This window comes from Poecilia formosa, unplaced genomic scaffold (genome assembly GCF_000485575.1).
Source record: "Poecilia formosa unplaced genomic scaffold, Poecilia_formosa-5.1.2 Scaffold8, whole genome shotgun sequence".
NCBI lineage: Eukaryota > Metazoa > Chordata > Actinopteri > Cyprinodontiformes > Poeciliidae > Poecilia > Poecilia formosa.
In genome coordinates, this window is record NW_006799947.1 from 894,164 (window position 1) to 916,564 (window position 22,401).

The window sequence follows — 22,401 nt, forward strand, 5'->3', positions numbered from 1 at the left end:
TTTTGCTTTGAAGTTGCACATTAAGCAACATGTAAACCACTGCGAGACCCATCTGGTATTTAACAACGGACAAATCTGAGGACCAATTATATAGACTACATGAAATACAACAATGTTTTCTTTACATGTCTACTGAAAAGTTAATGCAATATTGTCAGAACATGAGAGCACTTTTACCAGATGAGATGATAGTTAGATGAGCAGTTTTTTTGTTTTTTTTAATATTAGTTAATGAGACTATTAAAAGCTTGAGATTTTCGAGTAAAATGAGGAGAGATTGTTTGCAGCCATGCAAAACATTTCTGGTAAGTTCTTTAATCTATACATTAAAACATGGGGGGTGAAAAGGCAAAATAGCAAAAGGTAAAATGTTTCCACTTCCATTAACCACTACTGTTTTAATAAATACAAGAGAGTGAAAAAAAAAATACTTATCTATATGCATTACAGCAACAGGAATTTTCTATCGAGAAGAATCAGTATTCAGCCTTAGGCATCATATCCATCTTAGCCATTAAACTACAGTTAGGTTAGCAAAACTACTAGTAGCTTAGCATGCCAGCCAACACTAGTGCCACTATGTACTAAGAAAACATCATTTTATTTTAATCATTGGCTAAATGTTGGCGTGTTTATTATCAAAAGCCAAGATATAACCAGAGAAAATTGGGAATACTCCACTATTCCCAATTTCCCAATTTCCTCTCTTTTCTCATTAAAATGACTTTAAAGCTGAATAGAAGAGTTTAGGTTTCGAAATAAAAGTTATTTTGAAACCTTGGTACATGTTGATAATGAAAAATGTTACTTGGCTGTTACCAATCACCAATCAATTTTTTATATCAACAGAAATATGCCTGGTGTGCACATTTTCACAACAATCGCATGAAACCTTTGTTAGTGCTCATATTACTTATATTTTCTTATTATATCCTTTTGCATTTAAAAATCCCTTCAAATATGTTATGAAAGTGTTTTGAAAAGGGACAGGACAAAACCTTTCCACATGTTAGATATGTTAATTAGTTTATTGTTATTTTTTAAAGAATATGAAAGCTTTGCAATTGCTGCTCCGCGGGAATCTTTGCAATGCAGTCTCTCTTGCTGCTCTGGAAAATGCTGTTTTTAGCTTTTCGTTGCATGTTTTCAAAGAGGACATGTTTGATGCTGCAGGAAGATCAACAGCCTGTTGTATAAAGTTGTTTGTTCGAAAACATCTGGAGATATAAGCTATGCATGAACTTGTATATTCTGTAAGAAGTTTTTAAGGCTTATCTTTAACTTTTAAAGATAAAAAGGTAAGATTTTACTGAAGTAGAAGAAACCATACCGTATAATTATCTGAAGACAGTGCTGTGGCCTCTTTAGTATCTTTTTAACTACCTCTCCATGAAGGACCCCCTTCCAGAAACAGTGATGTGATTTCACAGACTGTTTGGAAAACCGAGTCAAATTTATTTGACCTTCTTTGTCTTAATTCTTAGTTGAATTGTGCCCAGTCTTCCATTAACGCTGCTCTTTACATGTTTAAGCCGCCTCATATGGTGCCTCATACCTTTCTCCAAAGTGTCTCATAGAAACCATATGTAAATAAGGCCTTGGAGGCATCATCTATCTGGTGAAATGGCAGACAGCAATAAAAATGGTGGCCTGTTGAACTCTGAGGTCAGCACTTTCACTTTCTTTTCAGTCAAACTGCAAAACTCAAGAAAAACACATATATATATATTTTTTTATTAATCTTGATTTGTCACATAAACTGTTTGCATTTTTATATAGCCATGGATGATTCCAGAATAGCTGAGAATGATATGTGAATATATCTCTGCTTTGGTTAATGTGTAGTGGACTCATTAGATTAGGGGAGTTAAAGGGGGTGTGGGAAGGTGAAGTGGGGCAGCATGAAGGAGGTGTAACAGGGGGGTGAAAGTGTGTCCCTTCTGCAATTGGCTGTGGCCCTAAGTGTCTCATTATGCAGCTTATTGTTCCTTTGTTGTGTCCCCAATATAAATACACACCAGCAGGCCCGCGGCGTGACAGATTTCAAACACTTTCACTCCTGTGGAACAGGCTGTGCAGCAAAATCTCCCCGTGACTCTTTAAAAATTAAGGATTTTGGACAATTTTTAAAAAACAAAAAACAAAAACTGAAATGGATTCAGATGCCAGCTCCACGTGCAGCCGATCCTCATCTCCAGACCTGGTGGTGGATGACTCTGCCGGCAACTTCTTCTCCAACACTATTTTTCAGAAATACTGCCAGGAGAATAGAAATGGCAGTGAGCCTGACCAAGGCAGGACAGAACACGGAGGCGGGAAGACCAAGAGCAGGTCTGAGCTCAGCAAGGAGGAGATGCAAGACTTGAGGCTCAAAGTCAACAGCCGGGAGAGGAAGAGGATGCATGACCTGAACCAGGCCATGGACGGACTGAGGGAGGTGATGCCCTACGCTCACGGACCTTCTGTTCGCAAACTGTCCAAAATATCCACCTTGCTTCTAGCTCGCAATTACATCCTCATGCTGTCCAGCTCTTTAGAGGAGATGAAAAAACTGGTCGGGGACGTCTACGGGGGTGGTGCTGCCGCCCAGAGCCGCTCCACTGCCCACTCAACTATCAGCCATGCAGCCACATCTGTTCACCTCCCTCTGCATCCTCTGGCCCAGTCCCTTCACTCTCTGGTGGGCAGCACACCTACAGCTCTGCAGCATCACTCCTCTCCTCCATCTTCAGCTCCAGCGCCTCATTCCCCTCCATCAGCTAGCTTCCTGGGCTTCCATGCTCCAGTGCAGGGCCTTCTCAAGGACCCGCTCCACCTTGGCGGCTCCTACAGACATTTTCCTGGCATGCCATGCCCGTGCACACTCTGCCAGCCTCTGCCGACCGCCACCTCCACGTTGCACAGCTTGTCTATGAACAAATGAAGGAGGACTCGCAACAAAATGACTGAATGCCAAACTTGTTCATATTGTACATACAAACTGCTGCTATTTTGTCAAAAAAAATATGTTGTACTTTGTGATAGAGCAACATTGGGCCTTTTACTTGTGTAACAAAATCTGCAACTTATCCAATGTTTGTGGTAAGGAAAGCTTGTAAAAATTGGAACAGATATGTTCAGGATTTCTATTTTCCTAAATTAAAAAATAAATAAATTTGAAACTAACTTGTTTTTCTCATTGTTCTTATTAATAGTACTTTATCCAAATTGTTGCTGAACAATGAAAACCGCACAAAACGTCTTTACTTCCAAGTAAAAATGTGAGACCAGAAATGATAGATATGTGAGTTTAATTATTATGCAACATAGATTTTACACAGATTTTGTTAGTAGAAATTGGTCAAAGGGGGGATATTTGTTGCTAACCAGCTTAGGGCACACTAAGAGCTAAGGAGGGACAGAAGGGTGAGACAATACGACAGCACAGAAGCTGAATGTGGCGCCATCAATCTTCACCTCAACAGGGTGTTGGAGATGAAAGGACGACACAGGCGCCATAAAGGCGCGTCACTTTTGTCAGATGCAGGCGAGGGACACAACGATGTCCTCAGCTGCAGGCCAGCCATTTGTCACTGTCTCGTATGATTATGGTTATAAGGCATACAAAAGTATTCAATTAAAGCTAAACTCATGATGCAGTTTCATGAACATTTCCCCACACCATCAAACTCTGCAGTCAGCGTTTGCTGTGACCGTCATAAAAGTCAAAATTCAGACCATATGAAATAAAAAATGGCTCAAATAAACCACAAACCTGGCTGTTTATGCAAACAAGACCTATGGAGAGCAATGAACATGATTTAGTTAAACAAGTCAGCAATGGCTGGCCTTCACTTAGCAACAAATCAAGCGTGTAAAATACATGCTTATCCTCCCACGGCTGACAGATGAGCTGGAGATCACGGAGAATGAAGAGATGTAAGTCATTCTCACCCACCTCCTCCTTATCACAGAGCTGAAGAGGGTTTGAACAATGGCCATGCGGACACAAAGACAGGGGGAGTCAAAGCTCTCGTGCCTGGGACATAGACCCCCTCCATTCAATCTACATTTCATCATGGTAACAAGCGCTGTCGGGCCAAAAGGCCTGACACCCTCGCTCGCCACAAAGGCGGTTAGCTCAAATATATGAGGCTATTGACACTGTAAAGAGCTCCTGTCAGCGCCGGGGGTTTGTCAGCTGTGGGATGTCTCAGTAGGGGGAAGCAGCTGCCAGCCAAACCAAGCGCTGCGGCTTCTGTCGTGGGGACCGGCACTGCGCCGTCACCTGGTCCCCGGTCCCATGACACAGAGAGCCACAGACCTCCCCCTCTTTACTGGGGCACAGGTGGGAATGGGAAGCTGAACACATTGAGGAGATTAGTGGGGATCGGCTTGCCTTTGCTGGAGGTAGATAATTAGAGACACTGACTTGTGCAAAGCTGGTGTTTTCTGATTGGCACCAGATGGTGTTAACCCACAATATGGCATCAGTGGTCTGGAAAGTCTACGTGCGTGTGTGGCTGGGTGGGTGGGTGGTTGTGAGGACTGTGGTGTGTAATGGATATGCTTCTTAAATCATACAATATGGGCATGTCCTCTGTGTACCATTATGAGCAGCCTCTGCAGTCATCACTGCTGTCCTCAGCATACGCCGACCAGCAGAGGAAGTTCTGATTTAAGTGACACAGTTAGCATGTAACAATGTTCACCACGTAAACTTATTCCTACATTTATATATATAACAAAAAAACATCCAAAACTATTTAAAGCTCATTGTTGCATCTGAATTTATTAATTAGCAGATTGTACATAAAGGTTCTAATAGCATTATGACTACTGTAAAACTAGCTTTCAAAAAATCTATTTAAAAATAATATATCAAACTGTCAAATCTACTGTTTAAAAAAGGAAACAAATATAATATTTTTCTAACAGAACATAATTATGGCAAAAGTCCTTCAGAACACTTTCAACTAGGTTTCATAATGTAATCAAAATCATTTAATTCATTTTGGTAAAACACTCAAAATGAAGCATCTTAACAATATCCACAATTTTATGCAAGTTCAGAAACTTTACTATGTTTTCATATGAATTATTATTTACGGTTTCGTCTTATGATTCTAAAAACCATAATAATATTATTTTTAGAGAAATTCCGTTTTGAACTTTCAAATTCAGGGGGGTTTATTTATATCCTTATTATTTGGTGAAATTACCATTTACATGACAATTTGGACCATTCCTCCAATGGTTCAAATTTTTTCTCAACCATCTTTTCTCCTCCTGCTTTTCTCAACCATCTTTTTCAGCTCTGCACACAAATTTTCTGTGAGATGCTGACTTTGTGTTGCAAGTAACAACACAAAGTAAATAACTTATTTTAATGTATTTGCTTTGATTCATTCTGCAATACATGAATGAAGTGCCTCAGAGAACCTCCTTTACCAAGCCAAGATTGCTATGATATAGCATTACACATCCCCCGTTTTTTAAATTTTTTTTATTTAATGTCCACGCCCATGTGGACAGATGGATAAGTTAACTGCTTTAGATTCTGATCAATAGAGTGCTGCTTATCCCGACTTGGCTCAGGCCGACCTGCGCTGACAGAGTTAATTAGGGAACTGAAAGGCCCAATTAAGGGGAGTCAGGGCTGGACGTGGGCAGACATATTGGAGGACATACGCACACAATGTGCAGCGTCTGGAGAAAGGCGAACTTCAATTAGGGCAGGACACACTTCCAGAGGCTTGTAGCCTGTTCTTATTCATTTTTTTTGCTCAGTAAAAACACCCCCTACCACCCTTTTTTCCCCACACAGAATACTGATGAGGGGAAAAGCACAGCTGCTTGGGGTCAATGCACACATCGAATACGGTGAACACATTTGCTCACGGATGTACAGAGAGGAGGAGACTGATGACAGGATTCACGTTCGAATTGTTAAACGCTGATTAGTTTACATAATGACTGAGAAAAGCTTTGGTCCTGATACACTTAGTTTTTAAAGTTTACATTGGATTTAATTAAAAATAAATGTGTTAAACTATTTGAATCCCTTGCTGAATGTTCTTATTTTTAAATACACTGAAAATCTGTTCTTACTTAATAATGGTTGAAAACATCTAGGTTAATTTATGTAAAATATATAACTATAATTTTTAACATAGCAGGAAATGTGTAATCTCTTTTTATCAGTTTATTTTTCAAATAATCTTTTAAGCTAGTAATTTTCAACTTATTATATGTTTATCAGTTGTAAACATGTGGGTTGTAAGCTAGACATTTAAAAAAATGAAAAAAGAAAAGTTGAACCTATAACTTTTAAAGCTTTTTCTGATTTGCTGAAGCACTACAAAGCAAATTCTGAATAATCATTCCATTTTTTAATATGTTGAAAAAATATTTATAACTTGTTTAATGATATAAAACAAAATTTATGAAAATACAACCAGAAAACTGAGTAATAAGTGGTTACAAAAATGTTATCAAACAGGTGGCCAATATAAATTTCCCTATCCTTGTAATTATCTTATTGTTTGATTTCATATTCTGGGAGAGTTCTACTCCTGAATACTTTATATTTTAAAATTAAAACAGATATTTTTTTGATAAACTGATAACTTCAACAGTGACTAACCCAAGCATATAGTAAAGGTGCTCAGCTTTTCATTTATTTTGGAATACGGGATTTAGAGTAAATAGAAGACACAACAAACAAAAAGAAACAATAGGAAGAAGAAGTTAAAAATAAACCATCCATCAACCAGACCAAAATTACTGTCTACATTGTTTAAAAAGTGTGAAGGATGGAGCCAAAGATTTTGTCTAAATTTCCTTCTTTCTTTGTTCCTTTATCTATTCCTCTCTTTGTTTCATTCTATTTTTGATTCCTTATTTTATTTCTCTTTAATTGGCTTTTTTACAAAACAGCTGGAATTAATTATGTGTCCACATTACATTTTCACTAACGGAAAAGCGAAATAATCAAAACTAATGTTCAGATGATCTGAAATTAAATGTTTAAAGTGCTTTTTTTTAATTTAACAGAGATAGCTCTTTGAAATAGCCTTCAATTGAGTATTTTTGACCATAAATGTGTATTTCAACCATACACATTTATAAATATTCATGTCTATGCTTTCAACATCAAATACGTCACGACGTAACGTCTGCTTTTGGTTGCCTAATTGTTTGGTTCTTTGGAGCCACCGTAGTTGGCGCAGCAAAAAATTATTTTTTATTTTTTAACTCTAAGATGCGTATCCCTTTGATACAACGATTTTTCGGAAATAGTGAAAAATAAGAGCGTATCTGGGAAAGTCCACGTCAGACTGTATGACGTGGAAAAGTTTTGATATCTGGTGGGGGTCGGAGTTCACTATAATCTGATGATGTCATCGTCTGAAGATGGCTGAAGGGTGAGAGAGAAGTCGCAAAATACTTGTTGTTTTTTGTCTTATTTTATGTAATAGCGGTGTAATATTAAACTGAACTGATTATTGTTGAATTGCGCGTCTCATAAGTGTTAATGTCGGCAATGTGTTGTTACCATGGCGATCTGCAGCTTTAGAAATGAGTTCAGGAAGTGGATTTGTTTACCAAAACATAGCAGCTATAGCTTTAGCTTAGCCTGGTTAGCTTAGTACTAAAACTGTTTAAATCTCCAAATCAAAACCACCAGACTGCACGCGTTCGTAGTTTCTACACCAATTACTAATATTCAGCCGTCGAAGTTGCAATAAATCGCCTTCCTTGACGTTTAATCGTATATTTGTCTAACAGCTGACGTTAGCACAGACGTTATCTTGCTCGGCAGTGTTTGACAAACAGAAACACTGAGAATAGCCGCATTTAAACTGTGGTAACACGAACACACTATTTATTTTTTAAACAAATATCTGGTATTTTTGAAAATGTGTCTTCTACAGAGAAGGCTGGTGGGGAGGTTGGTTTCAGCAGAGCTACCAGGCCGTGAAAGACAAGGTAATCATTTCGCTATATTAACACAGTTAAAATAAATTAATGTTTTGTGTTTATCTGATGCATCGGCCTCGGCTTGTCTAGTTGTTTGCAGTATGAAACTGCAGGTTATTTCATGCAGTTATTCTTTCTCTTCTGTCTCTGTCTGAGCAAACGTGTTACTCAGCTTTGTGGATATCTTTTTCTATTTTTTTATTTTTTTTTTGCTTTTTTTTTTTAGAAACTATTTGCACTACAAACTTTTTTTTAGAACTTGGCAAACGTAGTTTGATACTGACGCCAAGGTCACTTGTTTAAGTTACTAATTAAAGGGAGTGACTCTGGGATACATAATATCCTTTCATTTGCTCTCCTTGTTTTGACAAGATAACGAATATTCGTTCAGCAAAGTGTTTTTCTAAATGCTCTATCAGTGTTTTAATGTAATGAGAGGCATTAATTCTCATTTTATAATTAAGTTAAAGACATTTGAAAACAGTGTGCATCTAGACCTGAGGTGTTAAACCTGCAGCTCTAAAACCTCATATGACTTTAATTACCCTTGACCTAGATTTTTTTATATTAATTTTCTAACAATAGAAAGCAAGTACCATAATGTCCATTTCTTTTAAAGCAAGCCATCATCTCTAACTCCAATTGGCTTCTCTCTACTCCAACTTATGTTTTTCTTCTCTTGTAAACTTTGATATTTGAAATTAGCCTCCTGTGTCAAATTAATTGCAACAGTTTAGTAAAATGTTGAAATTCATGCAAATATGCGTCACAAAAGCCAACAGAGGCACATTTGAGGATGGATGCATTTATTTGTCATCAGATTAATTGAAACTGTTAAACTAAAGGGTTTTAAGTGACAGTGGTGAAAATCTATGCCTAAAATTCAATATTCCATTGGGTGTAAAACTGTGGACTACTTACCTTTTTACAAATGCTGTTTGGAATTTTTGTCAAGATCTCATATAGTCAATGAATATAAAAATGCATTGAATATAAAAATGCATTGCATATAAAAATGCACTGAATATAAAAATGCTCACCACACTTAGAACATGTCTGCTTCACCCCACAAACTCTGTGGCTGAATGCTGAGTTGGTATAAAGTTATGACGCAGTGAAATGGAAATTCTCAAATTCTCTTGAACTTTTTTTGGGCACGTTACCATTTGTTTTTTTTTTTACTTTTGAATATGTTTTGATATTGACTTTTAGTTTAGTTACTGACTTCCAGTTTGAGCTCAAAAGACTTGAGCTGAAAAGATGTAAGTCTTTTTGTTATTGTAGTTTTCTCAACTTTGTTTTCTGACCTAAGCTATTACTGTAATTAACTATGACAAAGCAATTATCTGACTTTTTATTCTGTTTATCTGACTCTCTGCCCTGCAGTCATCTGAGGCCTTAGAATTCCTACAGCGAGACCTGACAGAGTTCTCCACTGTGGTTCAGCGTGACACAGCCCGCTCGATTGTGGCTACAGCCAATGCTGTCAAAAATAAGCTTGCTGTAAGTCTCTGTCATTTTTGCCATAAAAAACAAAACAAAAAAAAAACAACAAGTGTTCAGGTGGAGATGGACTGACGTTCCACTGCATCATCTATGTTTCTTTCCAGGTGGAAGGGTCTTCTGAGACAACAGAGAAGGTGAAGAAGAGCCTGACTAGTTTCTTGGGGGTGATAACAGACACTCTTGCTCCACCTTCTGATAAAACCATTGATTATGATGTGATCACATTGGTGGCAACGTCAGCAGGAACCACCGAGGTTTACGACAGTTCTAAGGTCAGTATTGAATACTTGTAACAACAAAGAAGCAAACAAAACTGCAAAGTGTGATTTTTAATTCTTTCTAAGACAGTGGCGTCCAAAGTCAGCATGTTTTAGTTCTGGAGGACTGGAGCTGGACACTCGCGTTCTAAGATATTCATGCCACCACTCAAAGCTATACAAACCTGTCCAGGGACTTAGTTCAGCACCACTTTCAGACATTTTTAAATCAATACTAAATCTCCAAAGTAAATGTGCAAAGCGAAGACAAAAACCCAGTCAAAATGAACGCCTACGTCCAGTTGAGAATTTGTGGAAAGACTTGAAAATTGATGTTCAAAGTAAAGACCCACCTGACACTGTAATTCCAGGTAAAGATGTGTGTTAAATCAGAGATCACTTGTTAGAACTGATAAAAATCGATGGTGCAAGATCCGATGAGTTGGACAGGATTTCAGCTACATCTGTGACCATAACACTTGACCAATGTTGATACAAGACGTGTGATGTGTAATACCTTGTTTTTTTTTTTTAGCTTGATGTTTTTGTTTTCTGGGTGTATCTCTGAAGAAGTATTATTTCATCATGGTTTTTCCTCTTCCCCCCTCTCTCTGCACAGGGACACAAAACATTATGGTTTTCAATTTCAGCAGGCATCTTGTAAAAACTTGTTTTAGGAGTTAGTGTGCCGTTACAGTAAATAAATAATGCCTAAGAGGCTCGTATTGTTTTTCAGTTTTACTTGAACTTTTCTCTTCGCTCTCCTGGCAGTATGATTTGATAGTACTCTCAAGAATATGGGTCAATAAAACACAAGGCAATAAAAAAAAAGAAAAAAAGAAAAATGTGAAGTCTTGCTGCCAGAGCAGGTATTCCTCTGGGATCAGCCGCTAACCTGACAGCTGGCTTTTTAAAGACTTTTCTGAACATAACCTGCTTCTGTGCAGGTTTTCTGGGAAATTCCCCCAGAAGCGTTCAGCAGTATGCTTGTTTGAGTGTATCTCTGGTTTTAATTTGTTTGTGAATGGACCAACAGTTAAAAGCAAACACATGATTTGTGTGTGTGAACAAAACAGCCATTGTTCAATAATTTATTTAGAAAGTTTTGTGTCTTTCCCCGCAGGCGCGTCTCTACAGTTTGCAGGCGGATCCCGCTACGTACTGCAATGAGCCTGATGGTGAGATGATTAGTGAAGCAGTTTTTATGGGGTCTGAAACATTGTCTTTATGATTTTAGCTGTTATTGTGATCTAATATGCTTTGTTTTGTTTTTTTTCTCCAAATATTCTTTGAAGAGAACAAAATCATTTATTTTATTTTTTTATTTTACATTTGCACCTGATTTTATCGACATAGATATTTTATATTTAAAAGTTACAATAATATTGTCAAACATTTCCTCAGGCCCTCCTGAGCAGTTTGATTGCTGGCTGTCCAGTTTCAGTCTGGACGAGAAGAAAGGCGAAATATCAGAACTTTTGGTCAACAGTCCATCTATACGAGCTCTCTACACCAAAATGGTATCTCCTTTTAGTTCTCGTTTTTTAACTTCCTGCTCGTCTTTTTTTTTTAATCTAAGATATGCAATAAAGGGAGTTTCTCTTTACTCCAGGTTCCAGCTGCTGTGTCCCATTCAGAATTCTGGCAGAGATATTTCTACAAGGTCTTCCAGCTGGATCAGGTACACTGCCATGTTTATTTGAAAATATTGAAGAAATACAGCAAATGAAATAACTGCAGGTGGCTTCTAAGATGTAAATCTGCAAGTCAGATATTTGTCATAGCTTACTGAGGAACTATATGTACAATTTATACTATAACTGATACAATACGGTGGTAAGGTAAATGTCAAGTGCCCATAAACAGAACCAGTGAATGTGTGTTTTTTTTGATGGCTTAATCTGCTTGAGGATTGATGTTTTTTTGTTTGTTTTGTTTTTCATAGTGATGTGGGATAATTTTGTAAAATGTGTAGAATGTGTTGAGTGACATCTGCTGGAGAATCCTGGAATTGCCCAGGACTTTCAGGAATTCAAGCATAAAAAGGCTTTGATGCTGAAGACCAGCTTTAAATTGGATCTTTAGACATTTTTACAATAACTTATCTTAAAGGCTGAATGTTTATTTCTCTGAAAGAGTGATTCTCAAAAGAGCCAAAATGTCATTAATTATGTATATCAATTATTATAGGTTTTACTGTAATGATTGACCTGTAACATTTAGATTGATCCAACACGTCACTGATGCTGAAAATGTCTAATTTTGAGTCTTCATGCTACCAGAAGATTTATTGCTGCTATTCTGATTTGTCTATCAGATCATTTTTCTTATTTAGGAACCTCTTTTCTGGCATCAGATTTCACTATAATAATTGTTAACGGCATTAACATGCAGAATCAGTAGCAAAGCATCATTCTGTTACTGTCCCTGTATAAAAATTTGCCTTGCAGCCAAGTGCAAACATAATCAAACATAATCACTCGATGAAAGTGGCCAAAAAAAAAACCTCAGAAAAAAACGTAGCACAAGTATCAGACTAAAATGACTACAAAAAATTACACCCAGTCATATTTTGAATGCATGTAGTGACAGAATAGATGCATAATATGTGCTAAGCATCACCAGACCCTTTTACCCTTGTTTATTTTTTTGGTTTATCCACTTTGGGTGAATCTGAACATAGCTGCTGACATATGATGTTTCCATCCCTTTGATCAGGACAAAATGTGTAAAAGTCAGTTAAATAGGATGTTTTTCCTCAAAGCTGCTGCAGTCCCGTGTGGAAGCACCTGCACACCTAGAATAAAACGTGACCTAAGATTTTGAAAATGGCTTAGCATACGAGTCACAAAATATTCCAAGTCTTTGCCACTAAAGCCTTGTGGGCAAACAGAGTTTGACGGAGCTTGAGGAACTCTTAGATTTAGAAATGAATAAAGAAATGAGGGCTGCGGCAAAACTTTTAACAGAACTGTAAAATATCACCAACATCAAAATCTTCTACTATTTAGAGCAATAAAACATTATTTTTTCTGTGCCGTGTTCAGGAGGAGGCGAGGAGAATGGTCCTGAAGCAAAAAGCAGAGCAAAGTGCTGACATAGAGACCCTTGGATGGGATGAGGAGGAGGAAGGTATGTAGGCAGCAAACAATCTGTCAGCTTTCATGTAAGGCGTTTCACTCACTGTGTTCTCTGGTGTTTCTGATCACGTTTCAGGTGATTTTATTGGAGCTGCTTCACCACCTCATCTCCCCGTCGCGTCCCCGTCAGACACCAACTCATCCGCCTGCTCTGTGGCTCCCGCTGAGAGCACCCTGATGAGCCCTGTCCTCTCTCCGAGCGAAGAGCCCAACACCACCCTCTCGGTCAGCAGCGACAGCATCAGCCTGCCCACGCAGGTGGAGGTGCAGCCTCCGCCCGCCGCCACAGAGCTCACCAAGAAACTGAACGAAGCAACGCTGGAGGACGTCGTCGACAACAAACCCGAAGAGCAGAAGACCAGAAGGAGCGACTCGCCTCCAGAGGCTCAGGCGGAGCCGTCCGCGGCGACGTCAGTGCGAAGTCCTGCTTTTAAACAAGCAGAGGTGGCGAAAGAGGAGGGGCCGCAAGACCTGAGAGTGTTTGAGCTCAACTCCGACAGCGGAAAGTCAACGCCCTCCAACAACGGCAAAAAAGGTACAACGCCGTGTTACCGCTGCGCCCCGTACTGAGAACTTAATAGATTTAGAAGCTTCTCATTGTTGGACTTTTGTCCTCCAGGCTCTAGCACAGACGTGAGTGAGGACTGGGAGAAGGACTTTGACCTTGACATGACAGAAGAAGAAGTCCAGCTGGCTCTGTCTAAAATAGAGGATACTGGAGAGGTAAGTCTGGAAGGAGTACCTGGAGAGAACCCACGCATGCTCATGGAGAATATTAAAACTCCATGAAGAAAGACCCCAGGCTGGGACTCGAATGCACCTTGCTACCCTGTACTAAACTCGTAATCTATGAAATCAATACAAAAAAAAACAATTTAATGCCGTAAAGCAGTTATAGGAGGACAAAATACACAAGTAACAGAAAAATGAAATGATTAAAATAAGGAGGTCCTAAGAATGTGTTTATCATTTTAAAAGACGCACCAGCTGGATTAAGCGTAGTTAAAATGTATTAGTTGTGAAGATCTAAACGGGCAGGGAGAAAAAAATACATTTATTCTTGTTTGTGTTTAAATTTACGCTCTCTAAACCGCCAACCTTGTGGTTCACGTAAAGGGTAACGAGTCGTAACTGTATTATGTCGGGTAAATATTCAGGAGGTCGGGGATGTTTTGCTAATTCTCTCCTTCCTTCTCCTCTTACCAGCTGGACGAAGACTGGGAGAACTGGGACTGAGAGCCTCACAAGCAGAACACGACTCACTGTCAAAGCAGTCTAGAACCGTGCTTCTTGTGTTTTAACTCTTTCCACCGTGTCACCGTGTCATGATTGTCAGTTGGGGTTTTTCTAGCTGGTTTGGACCATGCGGTAAACCTGTTGGAAAAAGAGAAACCCCAAGGGCAATAAGAGCTGGACTGCTTCGTCAGCTGTCAGATTAGAGCAGGTAAACGTCTATAGAGAGGTTTCTGAGCGTCCTCTCGTGTAGAAAGCTTATGACACTACTGTACAGCGGGTTGCAATTTTTCTGACCTTGAAGCTAACCAGCATTCAAAGTCAGTTAAGTTTTGCAGCGGCAGAGAAGTTGCTTTCTTTTTTTTCCCTCTTTATGCCATTAAAAACATCTCATGTTGCGAGTCTTAAACTTGAGCCGCAAGATGGCCAATAAACTGTAATGCTGCTTGTCACCTTTGTAAGATGAAAGCGATCATTGAGTGGAGGTCCATCTCGTGTTTCTGTCTTTCCTAGTTTTCCATCTTTAATATGCAAGCGAATCCAGGAAAATGGAACAAATATTCTGGCCTTCTTTTCGTTTTGGATTCCTCTTGACTTTGATCCTAAGGCCTTGCAGACACACGCAGCGGTGTGACGACTTGCTCCAAATGTTTCCTGTCCCCGTTTGCTCCCTCACATCCTTCAATTCGATATTTAAGCCTTTTGCTGACTGTATATTAGTTTGTGTCACCTTCAAACACGCCACATGGGTTATGAATGTCTTGTTTGATGAGAGAGAACTAGTTAACCACTGGTCACATTTGATGATGGGGAATTCAAACTGGTATGACATCTGATCCTTGACTTTAAGGGTAGCATCTCTTTCTATTTACTTGTTTGAGAAAGAACGTATTAAGTTTCTCTGTTGGTTGGGAAAGCTCAGCAGATGGTGTGCCAAGCAGACCAAGGAGCACGCTCCACGCTTTTTTTTTGTTTTGTTTTTGTTTTGTTTCTTTTCACCTGTACCGTATCTGAGAAAACTAAGCCAAGAGGTGTAATATTTATATTGGAATAAATGCTTAATTATTGTAATTATCTGCTTTTGATTGCATGTCTGTGCAATGACAATATGCAAAACATTGTACAGATGGTTATCGTTGAGTTGTATGTTTTACTTTGTTGTTGTTTTCAGGCTGTTATTCCAGCCTTTGTTGCATGTCTGTAATTTTCAGCTGTGCGTTTCCTTCAGTTTCAGCTGTTCTGCACACATCTGTCTTCAGAGCTGTCAGGATTATTTTTCAAGTATTTCACTTGATCTCTCAAATGATTATAATGATTAAAAAAATAATGCCTACTATAATTCTTGTCATGAATTACTGCATATTTCTGGTTAGATGTTGGAGGTTCATGCATGAATACAAGCCCCTCCTGTGGGAGTAAGAAGGAAGAGTCTTCTTTTCTTGTTTTCACAAAATGGGTTTCCTAAATTCAAACTGCTCTAAAAAAATCTGTAAACAGTGCACAATATATATATTTTTTGTATTATTCTTTTTATTCATCTCAATACATATCTTTTGTATTGTCCTAAAACCATCAGCGGAAATTGCTTTTTCGTATTTTCAAAAATTTAAGAAAACCTCCACCTGCATATCGGAGAATGTTTGTTCAGTGCAGAATAATCCAGTTTGGATTTAATCAGACTAAATGTTTCAGATTATGAACTGGAACTAATCTGGTGGGATCCAGCTTTCTTGAAAACTGTGCAATAATAAGAATTGTAGCTGCATGCAGCTATGCTTAAAGCATTTACACCATTCGCACCAAATCCACTTCCTTGGCTTCCTTGGCTCTCTGAACGTCACAGATGGGTGAAGTACCCAATGAGAGTAGCACAACTTTAACTTTTTTTTTTTTGTCCAAGTAAAAAAAAAAGTAACCATCCGAAAAAAATTACACAAGAGTGAAAAGGTATTTTGTAAAAAGGGTGATTAAGCACCGAATTAAAAAAACAAAAAACAAACATTAGACCTTTCAGACCATCCAGAATTTTTTCTCAAAAAAGAGTAATATTTCTTGATAAAACTACTGACGTAAAAGTAAAAATTAAAAGTGTAGTAAAACTACAAGAAGTAACTTCTCATAGTTGGCATTCTTGTATTTATTGATGATGTAAAGGTAAAAATTTGCCTTGTATTATAATATTCAAAGGAAAATAACATCTAAGACCTTCGGAACAGATGGAAACATATTCATCAGGTCTATGTAACGTCTTAACACTGCCCAGCAACAGTTGATCAACTTCACAATGACAAAACCAACCACCAGACGGCGCTGTTGCTCCATCCAGTGACCCTCCGGCAGAACTTGCCACTCCTTTTCTTTCAGCAGCATCCATCTCGCATCTTATTAGCCACAATATTCCTCTCTCATAATTTGGTGTTACAGTTTCCACATTTCTACAAGGAATCGCTTAATGGATTACCTTGACTTGCTGTGTCAAGGGAAGGATTTAGGGATGTGTTGTGAGGATGTGTATCTGGAGGCATCAGATGGGTAAAATGTAGGTCACAGTGGAGGGACACCTGTGCAGCTGGCTGCCTCTGCAACATGGATGCTGCTGGTAAAAATGGCTTCTGTCTGAATGTGTCTGTCTGGGTTTTTTTTTCTTTTTTTTTTTTTTCTGCAGAATACATGTGGAGGGTAGAGTTTCCACCCCCAAAACACAGTGACTAATAAAAGAAATTATTGAAATGTTAATTGCTTTCAGTAATTAAATTCAAAAAGCTATATTACATAGGTTAATTACACATACTCTGATCTATATTATGTTAAATTTGATGATTATGAATATGTCTTACAGATAATAATATAGTTATTAAAAACATTCAAACATTACATGCAACCATATAAAAAGAGCTTTGGTGCAGAGGTGTTACGTTATTGCCTACACAGTTATAGAGACGAGACTGCTGACTTGTCAGCTGTTCAGCAGACGATCGTTGAATGTTGAATGTTTACTGACTGCTATGTCTAAGCAGTCGAAGGAAAAGTGCAGAAAATAAAAAGTTTCAGTTTTTAAATTGAATTAGCAATGTAAAGTAGCTTTCAATGATATTACCAAATTTAATTAAATAAATTGACTGATAAACCCATCAACTTATTTGGCAGCATTGTTTGCGAATGTAATCACTTCCATATGTTTGTTCATACATCTGCAGACATTTTTTCCCCAACAGTTTTATTAAAATTCTGATACATTTGTGTACAAAGTATTATTAGCTTAAAACCTACTTGAGGAGTTGTCAGGGCATATTGTCTCCAGGTTTCACCAATGAAAACAACATTTGGAGTTTGTGATTTTGCTATTTCAATACCTACGTGGCATCTGGACTAATTAGTCCAGCTTCATCCTAAAATGTAGAACTTTTGGTCTTGTCAAGTCAGGAATGGTGTATACCAAACTAAAAATCCTTTAAAGTGTTGTTTGTCCATCACAGTATCTTTATTTTTTTTTTTCACTAAACCTTCTTTAAAATTGGAGTTTAGTTTTCTTGATATTTTCGACCCGGTTTAAGAATCACAGGTCCAATTAAGCTGAGCTGAGTTTCCTTTTCATTATAATTATTATTATTATTATTTTTGAATGACTGTGCACGCAGTCATATTTTAACAAATAGGAGACAATGGACAGAACAAACATTTCATCTGTAGAAAGTACAGCACCTATTTTTCGCCAGATTGACATTACAGCCTTGGAATATTTATGTTTTTTAAATTAATTTTATGTTTCCAGTAAATGAAAACATTGCTTTCTCTTGTTGGATTGAAATCCGAAAAAATTTAACTTTCCAGTCGTATTTTTGATTTATTGAGACGCACCTGTAAGAATCTTAATGGTTGCGTCCAAAAAGAGCTTTCTCTTGTGGCATCTTCTTACGTTGTTAATCTTAATGCTTGCCTTTCATGCTTGTTGCCTGCCTTGGTAATGGCTTGCGCACATGCTGCCCTACGCAGACCCCAAATAACCAAACACCATATACGTTACATTCTTCCTTACTCTGTTCCCACTCTGAGGTCTTAGTCAGCAGAAAGGATGTAAAGGAATTTCCTGTCGTAGCCCAATGCTCGCTGCTGCCGGCTGTGTGTATGTGTGTTTTACATTAGCACCGACTCCCTCCGATGTCAAGTACAGACCATTTCACAGAGGACAGACGGTAAAAAGGAGGGAGGCCAATCAGACTGTTGAGAGAAATACTTCTCCCCTGAGGATCCTTACAGCTCCACTCGCTCCCTCCACCCTCCGCCCCCTTTATTAATCCATCCTCGACCAAACTCTTCCTGCCTCTTCTTTCGTCCCTCTGTCCGCATACTGTCAAAGATGCAAATCGAGTTGCGACCCTAAAAGAAAAAAAATAAATAAATAAATGCATGCACAATCACAGGGAGTCAGGGTGAGGTCATTGTCACCAGAGCGAGCATTATTCTCGACACCCTGAAGGGAGAAACCCTGGAACCCTTCTGCCTTTCAGAACGCACAAAAGAGCCCCACTGAGGGAGGAGGAAAGCTATGGAATGTGTTACCAGGGTTTTCTATGGAACAGGTCCCCAAATTCAAATTCAGTTCAGACTGTCCACATGTCTGGGGATTACTTTGTAAATACTCTATGTCTTGAATTCTCCTTTAAGCAATTTTAATGTCACACAGGAGCTGAAATCAAGTGTAAATCCATAGTTTTGAGCCATAAAGTGCGGATGCATCTTTAAGAGTTGTGGGGGAAATAAAAAAAACAAACAAAAAAAAAGAAAACTTCTGAAGTGCTCTTGAGATGCCTCAGGATTTTTCCATGACAAACCCATCGCCTTTCCCAACGCAGAGCAGTGGGAACTGGCTACTTTGTTTGTCTGGGAAGAATGCAGGGTTTAGCCCAGGAGGGGACGGCTGGGGGAAAAGCATGATAACTCCCACTCCCATTCAGATTTATGGTGAAGACAGAGGGGCTCCTCTTGATGCACGTCAAGGGACCGGCAGAGCGCCGCCCCTTCTGTTCCGGGCCAGCCAAAGCAAATGTTTAGCTGAACAAACCCCTGGCCATTCCTTACACCCCTGGCTCTTTGTCTTCCTCAAGTGCATGTCTCTTTCTGCTCCATCATATGGGAAAGCAGGTTGCGGTTCTGCTGTACGGACTGTAACATGGTGATGGCATTTATATTTCTTAGTGTCAAAAGGCTGAGTGTGAGAGGTTCAGCATCTTATTTATTTTTTTTGATAAAAAAGAATATAGAAATCAGCAAATTTATTTTGAAAAACAACAATAAATACATGAAATACAGATCTACTACTAACTTTTTATAGGCAGCCATTGTATTTCTTAAATTTTTCATTTATCTGCATCAAGTTCTAGCTTTGTCTCATCAAATGTTTAAAAATCCTCCAAGCGAGCCTGACAGACGTGTGAACAGAGCTCATCTTGAACTGTTTTCAGTTCGGCATTAATTTCTTTCTTTCGTTCCCTCTAAATATTCCTCTTTTACCAGATTGTTCTCCATCCTGTCTTTTCATTACTGCCTCATTTATTCTTTTATCCAGTCTTCCTATTACTGCTGTGGGACACCTAAGGCCCTATTCATCTTCCCCCTTTATGGGTTCACATTTTCACTACCCGGTCTGACCAGACAGGCTCCCTCTAACTCATCCAAACTGAGGTCTGTAATTAAAGCCCAGATTGTTTTACAGTGATGCCACTTGGTTCTTTATCATTATGAAAACACACAAAGAAAAGATCAAACCTTTTCTGTGAGGTGAACATGAGCACATCAGATTTGACCTTTTACCTTACTTTAACTGCTTTTCTCCAGGTCATGTCAAAATGTCTTTGCCAAACTTTTAGGTTATTATTATTTACTGGCTGCTTAACATGATGCATCTCTCACATTAGTGGCAGTTCATGTCTGATTGTTTGTTCAACCCTCTAGTGACAACTTTAATTTCCCAGAGTCACATGCTGCCTGCAGGAGGGAGTTGAGATTCAGTAAGAGTGAACCAGTCACTGCCAGACAATTTGCTAAGGCAAGAAACAATATGCTGATGAGTGTGTTGGGCTAAAAATTCAAAAGACCATAATCTACCATGGACAATGCAAGAAAAGTGTGGTTTCTGTAAAAGCTATTTTGCTAAGATTTTCTTGAGTATACTTCAAATAAGTGAAGTTCCTTCACGTTTTTCTGTTTTTTACCCAACGAACAACAGTTTTTATTTAACTTCCAACTCCACTAATTTGAACATAACAACACTTTTCTGTTTATGTTTCTTTTAGTTTAAGGGGAAATTCATAATTAATGTTAAGCTGGAACAGCAAACAAAAACACACTCTCCGGAAAAAGTTTGAAAACAAACCAAAGCCTTAAATGACCCTTGCAGTATCACATCTTGGAATAAAGTATTTCTTTATATTTAATGTATATTTTTTAGCCTTACAGTGACAGTATATTAAGTCTGTGAATCTACTGTCACAAAGATTGAAAAACAGTCATCCTTGAAATAAGCACAGCTTTAAATCTTGTTATATTAAGAATAACTTAGTACAATGAACGATACGTCTGTGAACACCTATGGGTTATGGGTTAGATAACCCATATTTTAAAATGCTAATTCGTTGAACGCAGGCTAAATGCAAGTTGTTTTTTTCTACAACAAGAAAGAAATAACAAGGCAAACTAATCCTAATCCTAGTCTCCTACTGTGTTCTATGCCAACCACTGCACTGAAAGTCGTGCATAGACCTCAGCTTTGTCATGGGGGGGAAAAAGTGACTGGACTGTCTGTATTCAGGCTCCTGATACTGCCTGATCCACCAAAGCTGCTGATTCTGGCACTGAGACTGGCAGCTTCTCCCCCCTTTAAAAAAAGCCTCTGCCTCTGTCCCAATCCAGGAGATCTGATTGACACTGTGCGAGTGCCATCTGCCCCTGGACAAGATTACACAGTGCACTGGGCCAAGAAATCCTCCAGATTAAATATGAAATATAGGGCAGGAATGGCTGTGTCTAGATTTAGTTGTGCAATGTTTGTCCTGTTCACGTTTGTGCACCTGAAAGATTGCTTTTTGCAAATACATGTCTGGACTTTTCTTCAGTTGTCTGATCGATTATTTGTTATCTGAAAAATCTTCCAGAAGAAATTCTAATCTTGTTCTTTTTCAGCTTTAATCAATGCAATTCAGATTTGTCTTATTTGTATGATTAACTAGTTGGTTGGTCAAACTGCAGGAGAAACAGAAAGGTAATTGACAAAAGCACAGAGTGAGCAAAAACAACTTAATCCAAAATTTGTTACTATAGAAACTGTGCCTTTCCCCCCTGCTCCAGTTGAATTGGAGTTGCACATTTAACAGCAGGAACAAATTACCACTTGTTTTGTTTTCTGTGAATTTCCTGTGGTGTGGAAGGTACTAAACTCAACTTATTCAAAATAAGGTTTTCTCTCTGACTAAAACACAATATTCTTTGACACTAATCAAGGTCTATTTTAAGAAATTGCAGAATGTTGAACAGCTCAGATTTTTAAAAGATTCCCCTTTGTGTTTGTTTTCCAAGTGAATATATAAAAGTGCTAACCAGCTTCCAAAGAGAAGACATTTTTTTTTTTTTTTGGAGTCAAAGAAAAAACACAATTTAGTTTGAAATGGTAGATATCTTCTCAACCGCAGCCGTTATAGTCATGGCTCTATAGCTCATCACATGATGGGTTAACCCTGGGAGTGTTTTTTTGTTTTTTTTCCTTCCAAATCAGGTTTAATCTTATTTAGGAATTAGTTCTTGCTGATAGCTATTAGGCTGTGGTTGTCTTCACCAACTCTTAAAAATACAAAACAAAACCAAACAGACAAACAGAAACGGCACTGTGGAAGACCAGCGTTAACTTTACAGAAACTTTTAAAATCAACCTTTCAGTCAGGCCCAAACAGCTTTAACTTGACTCGTTTAATTGCAATAACAAGACAGACTCTGAATATCTCATTTACAGCTGTTTTTGGTTTTGAAAACATCAAATGCCTCCCACATTAGTTCATCATTTCATGCTTAGGAGGTGATTTGCAGCTTGTAGTCAGCATCAGAGCTCGATCTCAGGGGGGAGCTTAGCAAAACGTCCAGATGGATTTTTCTTCTCCTCTGGCAGACAGAATTAAGCAGAAGATTGCAAATTTTCCTGAAGTATGTCCAAATTTTTGTCTAAAGGTGTTCTATGATGCTTTATGGTTACCTTTTGAATAGAGTTTCTGCATTATTTGTGTGTTATGTGACCTTCTTGTTCCCCTCTATTAAAC

At 38.4% G+C, this 22,401-nt stretch overlaps 2 protein-coding genes across 2 annotated transcripts; both read left to right on the forward strand.

Moving 5' to 3' along the window:
• Positions 1-2,052: 2,052 nt before the first annotated feature.
• On the forward strand, positions 2,053-3,149 carry olig4 (oligodendrocyte transcription factor 4). The gene has a single exon (XM_007576986.2). The coding sequence runs from the start codon at positions 2,153-2,155 to the stop codon at positions 2,921-2,923; it is 771 nt and encodes a 256-aa protein (XP_007577048.1). The 5' UTR covers positions 2,053-2,152; the 3' UTR covers positions 2,924-3,149.
• A 4,075-nt stretch (positions 3,150-7,224) lies between these two features.
• bsdc1 (BSD domain containing 1) lies at positions 7,225-15,437 on the forward strand. The gene is made up of 11 exons (XM_007574751.2): positions 7,225-7,406; positions 7,917-7,971; positions 9,349-9,465; positions 9,573-9,740; positions 10,849-10,903; positions 11,130-11,245; positions 11,338-11,406; positions 12,773-12,857; positions 12,942-13,400; positions 13,485-13,588; positions 14,072-15,437. The coding sequence occupies exons 1-11, from the start codon at positions 7,396-7,398 to the stop codon at positions 14,099-14,101; spliced, it is 1,269 nt and encodes a 422-aa protein (XP_007574813.1). The 5' UTR covers positions 7,225-7,395; the 3' UTR covers positions 14,102-15,437.
• Positions 15,438-22,401: the final 6,964 nt, after the last annotated feature.